This window comes from Arachis ipaensis, chromosome B1 (assembly GCF_059453495.1).
Source record: "Arachis ipaensis isolate K30076 ecotype BB chromosome B1, ASM5945349v1, whole genome shotgun sequence".
Taxonomy (NCBI): Eukaryota; Viridiplantae; Streptophyta; class Magnoliopsida; order Fabales; family Fabaceae; genus Arachis; species Arachis ipaensis.
This window is the reverse complement of record NC_142436.1, coordinates 27,229,991-27,239,660: the sequence shown is the minus strand read 5'-3', so window position 1 is coordinate 27,239,660 and position 9,670 is coordinate 27,229,991. Positions and strand designations below refer to the sequence as shown.

At 34.3% G+C, this 9,670-nt stretch overlaps 1 protein-coding gene and 1 long non-coding RNA gene across 3 annotated transcripts; both read left to right on the top strand.

The window, feature by feature from the left end:
* Positions 1-1,432: 1,432 nt before the first annotated feature.
* On the top strand, positions 1,433-3,799 carry LOC107627932 (uncharacterized). Of its 2 annotated transcripts, XR_002359834.2 has the most exons (4): positions 1,433-1,840; positions 2,044-2,183; positions 2,409-2,470; positions 3,337-3,799. It is a non-coding gene; the product is annotated as an uncharacterized LOC107627932 (long non-coding RNA). The 2 variants fall into 2 exon arrangements; XR_001617592.3 differs by having other exon boundaries at positions 1,435-2,183.
* Positions 3,800-7,523: 3,724 nt separating this feature from the next.
* On the top strand, positions 7,524-9,365 carry LOC107617414 (expansin-like B1). Its single transcript, XM_016319176.3, has 4 exons — positions 7,524-7,674; positions 8,263-8,369; positions 8,681-8,986; positions 9,183-9,365. The coding sequence occupies exons 1-4, from the start codon at positions 7,524-7,526 to the stop codon at positions 9,363-9,365; spliced, it is 747 nt and encodes a 248-aa protein (XP_016174662.1).
* Positions 9,366-9,670: the final 305 nt, after the last annotated feature.

The window sequence follows — 9,670 nt, the reverse complement described above, 5'->3', positions numbered from 1 at the left end:
TCTGGATTGAACCGTGAGCCGCAATGGCTATGTATGATATTGATTTATGGCTGATTGCCAAATGAGTTATGGGCCGTATGGCTGACTATGAATTATGAATTTAAGCCAGATGGCTGAGATGGATGTTGATCCATGACTGGGACTGAATGAATATATGCTTGAGATACCTGGGTAGTAGCAAGGGTTGTGGTTCGTCCCACTTGCTCCAGGTCAGAGACTGTGATGCCTGGGTAGTAGCGGTAGTAGTGGTGATTCTACTCGCTCCAGGTTGAGCTGTTAAACACCCGCCTGGGTAGTAGCCGCAGTAGTGGTTATTCCACTGGCTCTGGGTTGAGCGAGTAGTAGCAATGGGGTTGTAGCTCAAACCTACTTGCTCCGCGATGGATGTTTCTGTCCATAGTTAGCTACCAGGACGTGTCGGGTTGGCTATATAACCGACAGATGATATCATCAGCAACTAGGGACAGGCATGCATCATATGCATCTATGTGACATTGTTTGGGTGTGCATACTATACTTGGTTTGCCTATGTGATTAATTGCTAATTGTTCTACTTGCAATAACTGTTTGTTTGTGCTTGCATCTCCCTATTTGTTTTTGCTACTGGGACTCTGTTGGATTGTGGTAATTGGTTGATGGTTGGATTGTTTGGGCCTAGGGCCGTGGTTGGAATGAGATGAACCGATGGTTGATTTTGGTTTTGTGTTTCTGGTTTGGAATAAAATATGAAAGGCTATTTTGTTTCAGCATAGGTAAACCGTTTTGAAAGGCTTTTGAGTTTTTGAGAATTGAATGGTTCCTCTTTCAGAAAAGATTTCCGACTTTATTTTTATTGTAAACCGTTGTTTTTGAAAAGAGGCATAAGGCGGTTATTAATCACTGGTACGGTTTATCTTCATGTATCCTATTACAGTAATTCCCAAAAACCCTCTACTGAGAACCCTTTCGAGGATGATGTTCTCACCCCCTTACATTTTTCCCCTTTCAGGATATGGGCGCAGAAGTTACGAAGAGCTTATTTAATTGTTGTTGTGATGCTCTGTATTGTTTTAGTTATGGTTTACTGCACCCTCGCCTTTATCTTGATATAATCTGTAAGAGGGATAGGAATTGTATTGGATTATGTTTGTAATATTATTTATATATATTTATGTATATATATGGATGTACTCTTTATGAGTTGTTGTAAGTTGAATGGTATTTATGGATGTATGTTATCGAACGAAAGTATCTTTGGGAGCGGTATTGCGGTTCAAAGTTTTAAACAGGCTCATATTTTAGTATTAAATAATATAAGTGTCGTCGTAATGTCCGAGCTATCAGAATCGCGCAGCCGGAAGTGCGAGCTTTGGTAGTTAGGGTGTTACACAAATCAATTCTTCTTTTATTTGATTGAATTCATAGTCATTCTTTAAACTTTGATAAAGTTGTTTCAAAATTTAGCATATTCTCCTTTATTTGAAGTTCTAAGAACTATATTTAACTAAAAACCTGCCTATTTGCAACACATCACTTATTTTCTTTATAAACCCATAAGAAAATTTTACCTCGAACTTTCTTTTTAAATAAAGTTTGGTTTTGTTGCAATTTTTTTGCCATTTTGTTTGAATATGGATTTTGATAAATGTCTTTTGGCGTAATGAGTTTTGAAGATAGAGGATTTGCGAATTTTAGTAAAAAACTCGATTTTTATCCAACTTTAGCGAGTTATAGCTTGACTTTTGCTATTGCTCCTTGTCGCGTATTATTTAATTATTTGTTAATTTGTTTAATTATTTAATTATTTGATTAGGTGAAAAAGCTTTAAGAAATTGGCAAGTCGAAGAATTCGGAGGACTTGGTACGTAGCTAGGGTTTATAATTTTCATCATATCTGTATCTTTCAATCAAACATTCCCTTAATTGAAAAGGCCAGCAAATCTTATAGCAGTGTAAATGTGCTTTGATTTGGAAAGTCATCTTCTAGCTTCGGTCCATACATTTGATTCTTTATTCAAGAAAACTAGTGTAAATGTGTTTTGATTTTCGGTCCATACTTGTCAGCTCTTTCATGAACCCTTCAGTCCCCAGTTTCTACACCATTGCCGGGAAGTAGTCCTCGAAAACCACCGTGTTCCTCTTCGATCCCATTGACCACCACAATAACTCTATCAAGTAATGAGAAGTGAGAACAATGACCTGAGGTAAGCATCTTCGTTCTTTAATGTTCAGATGAGTTCAGCTTGATTAATTTTAGTTTGATTCTGAGTTAGTTTCATAGTTGGATCCACTTCAAAATGGGAATTGTTCATGACCTAGATTATTTTTATGTCTCAAATATTTCTCAAATTAATTAATTAATGCATTTCATAGTGTTTCCTTAATTGATGCTCTGCTTCTGATTATTACACCTGTTGAGTTTGTCATAGGAAGCTAATGAAAACTTGGATGAAGTAGTGGCTGTTGCTAAAGATCTTCAAACTGAGTTCAGGTATAGTGTTGGGTGTTTTTTTATTTACATTTCTTTTTTTTTTTTTTTTGTGTGTCAGTTCTGGTTTTAGATGTGAGTTTGTAATTCCCTTTGTTCTTCACTGAATTATTTCAGTGGAATTTGCATCTATTCTGAATCAATTTTACTGAATTGTTATGTCTTTATATTGGAATATTGTATTTTTTTGGTGATTTTTCTTATCACTATTAGGGACAGAATTTGAATTGAGAATTTGAGATAGGGATGCTATTGTATGCACCTGAACATTGCTGAGTTTAATTTACATTTGAGTCTCAATTTTTTGAATATAGCTTTTGTTCTGTTCTCTAAAGTGCTGGTTAGTTGAATTGAGAATTTAATGTGTGGTATTTTGTCTGAATATGCCTGATTCTGAACTGCATTATTCCATTATTCATGGCTTTCTAATTCTATGTAATTTTATTTTCATAGTCTCATCTTTTAATTTTCTTTCATTTTCTCTCTCTATATATTTGGCAAACAAGTTGCTTCACATACAAACGTGTTAGTTTTTTTTATTGAGGACAACTTAGCTATAGCTTCGAGGATTTCTGGGAGTTGGGTCTCTATATTAGCTTCAACTTAACATAATTGAAGTGATAATTGCTACTGCTAGGGTAATTTATTTCTAGAGAGATATTATTACATAATTTGTAGTTTTATGTTGGTGGTTTTAGATCTATGAGTATTAGAGAGTTTTAAGTTTCTTTATTTTTTTTAAGTTACAGTTACCTTCTGCTTCGTTTATTTCATTTATTTTTTATTTTCTATAGTTTTTATGTTCAAATGTTGTTGGTTCAAGGTTTTTGATAAAAAAAAAAATGATTTGTGATTTGTGGCTTGTTTAGGAGGTTTACACTTGGTCATTTGGCTTAGTTAAAAATTCTTGTTGCCTGAGGCAATTGTGGCTAAGAAGGTGTTAGTGTTTGATGAAAAGACAAGTTGTATGAAGCCAGATCTGCATGTCACTATTAACTATGACGCGGTGGAGTATGAATCAGAGTTGCCAACCGAAGGCGGCTGGGCATGCTGTTGAGGAAGTTGTTCCGTGCGCGGCTGAGAGATTTTGTTGAATCCCATCCTGGGGTATGCAAGTTTCTCCAACTACAGTGTTCAGTTGATAAAATTTATTTTGAACATTAACTTGTTGAATCACATTGCTTTCTGCTGGTTGCAGCATTGATTGCCTTTTCAAGTTCAGAATTGCATCAGTTACTTTTCCAATTTTATTTTCCCTCTTTACTTGTAAGGAACTAAGAATCGTCCAATGGAATTCTAATGATCAATGTTGAAAATATGAGATGTATGGTACTGGAAATGTTTTTGGTATTTATTTGAAAAATTCAGTATGTTTGATTCTTTTTATATTTTGTGTAAAAATATAATTATTTATAAAATTAAGTTTTAACCGTGGTAAATGTGAAATTAGTAAAAATCTATAATTATAAGACTAGGAACAGTGACTGCTTTAGCGACCAATTTAGTTTTTTTAATTTAGGAATTACCGACCAATTTAGCGATCGATTCAGCGACCGAAAAATTGGTCGTCATTTAGCGACCGATTTAGCGTCGAAAAATTTCGTCACCATTTAGCGACCGATTATGTTAGCGACCGATACTCTTTGGTGAGAGGTTTGGTGGCCTTATTCAAAAATCGGTCGCTAACCGTTAGCGACCGAAGTTGGTCGTTATTTTCTAATTAGCAATCAAGGCTTTTGCGACCACCAGAATCAGTCGCTAAATCAGTCGGTATTCCGGTAATTTTTTGTAGTGGAAGGAGGAAAAAGAAGGTATATCCTGAGTGAAGGAGAGGGAAGAAGACGAAAACAAATTTTTTCTGGGAATATAGAAAAGAGAAGAAGACGAAATTAGAAAAAAGGATTAGGGTTTTATGTTCTTCCCTCTTTCTCCAGCAGCATATATAACGGCTCAATTCTAATTTTTTTTTCTTTTTTTCTTTTAAATTATTTATTTTTAAGGTTTATCACATATGGTGATTTGATTTAACCAGACTTAAATGTATGTATAGTGTATTAAGATATGTATATATAAAATATTTTATACATGTATTAAATTGGGATAAGTATTGTTTTGGTCCCTAACGTTGAGGGTCAGAATCGAAACCGTCCCCAACGTAATTTCCGATTTAGAATCATCTTTAACGTTTTTTTTCGTATTAAAATCGTCCTTTTAATTTTTTTGGACAAAAATACCCTCACCACTACCAGCATAATTACCTCCTCCACTACCACCACCACCACCACCACCACCAACACCAACACCACCACCACAACCAGCACCAACACCAGCACCACCACCAACACCAACACTACCACCACCACCACCACCACCACCACCAACAACAACACCAAGAACACCAAACAACAGCAACAACACCAAACAACACCAAACCAAAAAGCAGAAACAGAAAGCAAGAAAACAGAAAGCAAAAAAGCAGAAGCAAGAAAACAGAAAGCAAGAAAGCATAAGCAAGATGCAGAAGCAGAAAACGATGCAGATGAGGCGGCGAGGCGGCGGCAGTGACTCGCGTCTCCTCTTTCCTTCGCGATCCCCAACGGCGATGGCCACAACGACGGCGACGGCGGCTCCAAGCTTCGGCGCCGCCGCCGTCCCCTCCCCCCTTTCCCCTTCCCCCTCCCCCTCTCCCCTTCCCCCCACCCCCACCTCGCGTCCTTTCCCCTCCCCCCACCCCGAACCCGCGTCCCCTTCATTTTCTTCCTCTTCTTCTCCGGCTTCTTCCACTTCCTCTCCTCCCTCTCCTCCATCACCACCACCACCAGTAGAAGCGTTTGGGTTGGCGCTGGGTTTCCTGGCGGCGGTGGCGGCTCCAAGCTTTGCCGCCGGCGCCGTCCCTCCTCCCCCCTTTCCCTTCCTGCCTTCCCCCTTTCTCTCCCCTCCCCCTTCGTATACCATTTTCCTCCGCCCCCAACGTGTTTTCTTTTATTATTATTTTTAAAATTTTATAATTTTTTTTATTAAAGTAGGGGTAGTTTAGAAATAAATTAAAAATTTTATTAGAAAGGACGATTTTAAAATGAAATACAATATTAAGGACGATTTTAAGTCAAAAATTACATCAAAAACGGTTTCGATTCTAACCCTCAACGTTAGAGACCAAAACAGTACTTATCCCTATTAAATTCATTAATTTTTATTTTTAAAAATTAAAAATTTATTTGCTAATTAAAATTAATATTAAAATTAATGAATACATATATCATCAATTTATTGAAACATGTAAAAAAAATATGTAATACCCTCAAATTAATTGGATACGAAAGAAATCACCTTCTTTAATTACCTGACCGAGCCGAGAACCATGTATGCAATTGAGTACGATTTTTCTGATGTCATGAATTCTCAATCCATGGGGCTTCATAGCAAAAATTCAATCGGCAGCTATAGCTTAATACTACTAATTCTTTATTCGTTTTGACCAACTAATTAATTAATCAAACCTTTGAAATTAGTATAATGAAACTTACATACAAAATACTGATCACAAGTCTACTTCTACAAACAGGGAAAATCGTAGGTAAGAAATAACAACTTGAGATGAAGTATGACGAAAGGAACCTAATAATCTTAGCATGCATTATCATGGTATATATTAGCATTATCCCCATTATTATTAGTATCATCACCAATGTGTTTTTTTTATACAACGCTTTTTTTTTATAAAATCTAAGATTTTTTCACTATATGACCTGATGATCAAGTCTCATCTAATTCATCTATCAAAATTTTTTGAGATCATATTTACTGACCAATTATAATAATGATCTGTGGGCTTGGGACAAATCAAACCAAAATTAGGATGCTATAGTATTTGAATTGGATGTACAATCTTCAACAGAATTATTTTGCAGCTAGATGTTGATTCCTTCAATAATATAATATGGAAAAGTCTAGGAGGCCAGCAACTTTTCCAAATTCTGGCCAGCATGTAACCAGCAAAGAAAAATAAGCCATTGGATGAAATCTCACACCATTAAAATCATTATTGATGACTACTTGATGGCTACAAATCACAAAAGTTACTGGCCTCTAGCACTCCTCAAATAATATATATTTCCCTTCTATCTTCTCAAAATTATTAAAAGTGTTCTATATAGAGATATTACTATTATTATATGTGAAATAATGAGAAATATTTACGGTGAATCAAATTTTGAACTGGTCTAAATTAATATTATTTTTTTATAAAAAATGATTACAATACTCTCATTATAAAAAATGATTAAAATACTCTTATTATATATATTAATTTTGAGATTTCTAAATTCTAGTCCTTTATTTTTCTGTCGTGGTAGGATTAGTATTTAGAGTTTGAAAATTAATATATATATATATAATAGAAGTATTTGTTATTTTCTATAATAAATGTATTATAGTCATTTTTTATAAAAAATAATATTAATTTAGACCGATTCAAGATTTGATTCATTATTTTTTCGGTTAAATTAATTTATCTAGCTTAATTTTAACAAAAATAATACGATTTAATCGATTATATATATTAAATTTTAATTATTAAAAAATATTATTAAAAAGACGTTTTATACGTGTTTGTGAGTGGCTCCCTAAAATATTACCATAAGAATTGATTCTTTTTCATTTCTCAAGATTCCCTTCACTTCTCAAGTTGTCCGCCACTTTATTATTTCCTTCGTGCATGGTATACCATGCGCTATAAACAAACTTGGTTCTTTCTTGTAGTATTTCAGTACGGATATTATAACGAAACTTATTCCCTGGGTTAGTTAAGGTCAATGCTTACTGGTCCACATCACCAATCCAATCTTAAAACGTATTATTCCTATGGTCCCAATTGGCCTCATACACTACCGTACCACTGGTATCTATACCTAAGGCAGCACTATAAATATGACAACTATCTATCCTTGTAATCTCACAAAACCTTCTTTCAATAATATTTGTTATTAGTTAATTATATACCTTCACATACTTTGGTTTATTGCATTTACTTACTACATTTCTTACCTCTTTAGATATGGAGCTTAAGCACCAACTTGGTCTTCTTTGCGTTATATTGCTTTTACCAGCACTAAGCATCGCCACTAATAATGACTATTGCCCTTGGAATTCTTATAAGAACTCTAGGGCATCCTATTATGGTACCCGTGATGGTTATGGGACTCCAAGTATGTTATTACCCTCCTTTAATTAATTTACACATATCATGCAATATATTTTGAGGAGTGCATGCTAGGAGAGGTCAACCCTTTTAATAAAAAAACAAGGTTCTGTTCTGATAAAAAAAAATTTATATTTTATTATTTTAAATTAGTTAATTATTAAAAAATCACATAACTCCCATCGGTTAACTCACTTTTTGATTGTCTTTTTTAAATTTTTTAATCGATTTATTACCAATTTACATGAATCAAACTGGTCTAGTGACTGATTTTCGATTAACCCAATTGTATCAGCTAAATCAGCTAACTCGATCTGATTTTTAAAACTATAAAAAAACATAAATTTATGAGTGTTGCCTCAAATGCAAAACAAATACAAATAAAAATATTCATTTTGAGTTATTTTTTTAAAAATAATTTTGTTATACTTTATACGAATGTATGTTTTCCTTTTACACATTTTTCATGTTTAGTTTCACTAGTGATCATGACCATGGTAATTATAACTAATATATGGTATCTTTTTCCTTTTCTCTAAGAATATATTTTATGAACTTATTTTTTGATCATGCACGGTCTCTCCTATATATTTAGGTGGAGCATGTGGATTTGGCGAATATGGAAGGATGGACAATGATGGCAAGGTTGCAGCGGTATCTGGGCTATGGAAAGGTGGAAGTGGCTGCGGTGCATGCTATCAGGTACGTTTCCCTCTCAACTCCTCGTTATAATAATCCTCAGGTTAGTGTTCTAGATTTGGTTTAAAAGGATGTTAGAGAGGAGGCAAATTTAAGGTTTTTGAAGAGTCTGGACTCGTTTCTGTAAATTTTATCTTTTAACAAAGAATGAAATAAATTTTATCTTTGATGTACCTCTTATTTGTATCATATATGTATATAATTGTATGTATATAATAAAATTGTAAGAATATATAATGAGTTTTCTATGTCATCTTTTTCACACTTGTTTATTTTTCAAATATAATATAAAATAATAAATAATGGTAATTCAGGTTAAATGTAAAGTACCAACATTGTGCAATGTCAACGGGGTAACCGTGGTGGCAACAGATTATGGTGAGGGAGACAGAACAGATTTCATACTGAGCCCACGCGCTTTTGAGAGTTTGGGTGTGAGTCTTAATGCATCTGAAGAGCTCAAAAAGTACGGTACTCTTGATATTGCATACAAGAGAGTTCCTTGCAATGGCAAGATTGTTATTAAGATCCACGAAAGTAGCAGCAACCCTGGATACTTTGCTATGGTGCTTCTCAGCCATGGTGGATTATACGATGTCACTAGTGTTGAATTCTGGGAGGTACATACATATAGTTAATTGGTTGAAAACTAAATAAGTTGGCTGTTATGTTGAAACCAAAATTAATAATGAGATTCTAATAACTTATTGGCTTAGCTAGTTACATAACTTGATTATTAAGTTATTTTCAATGTTGGAGCTATAACATCAATATAATTACATATTTATATTATATTCCACCTCTCTAATATTGCAGGATTCACGCAAACAATGGACTCCATTGCGGAGAGCTTATGGGGCAGTGTTTGACTATGCTAACCCACCAAGGGGTCCACTCTTCTTGAGGTTCCAAGATACCGGTTGTCATGGAGCTTATTCGCAAGAACTAAATAAACCTATCCCTGCTAATTGGCAGCCGAAAATGATTTTTACCTTTTGACAATGGACTTCAGCTTTAATAATTAATACTTAAAACTTCATACTTTGGGCCTGGAATCATATAATATATCATAAATAAATAAATAGCCACTCTTATTCAGATGAAATTCTGATCTGGTTCTACGAATAATGGTGAGAGTGTCTGCGTGGTGTGTGTATTGCTGGGTGAATTTGTTTTTGTATGTTAGTCTTCGTGGAGACTACAATAATATGTATTCTTGTACCTGTGAAATAAATTGTCAACAATAAATTAAATACATACTGTCCTGTTGTTTGGCCAATAATAATAATTAGGAGAGTTCATGT

Bases quoted from the DNA above. Each gene is read 5' to 3' on its own strand.
- LOC107617414 (XM_016319176.3), top strand. From the start codon at position 7,524: ATGGAGCTTAAGCACCAACTTGGTCTTCTTTGCGTTATATTGCTTTTA. The intron at 8,370-8,680 runs GTACGTTTCCCT...ATGGTAATTCAG, and splicing joins GCTGCGGTGCATGCTATCAG to GTTAAATGTAAAGTACCAAC. The intron at 8,987-9,182 runs GTACATACATAT...CTAATATTGCAG, and splicing joins CTAGTGTTGAATTCTGGGAG to GATTCACGCAAACAATGGAC.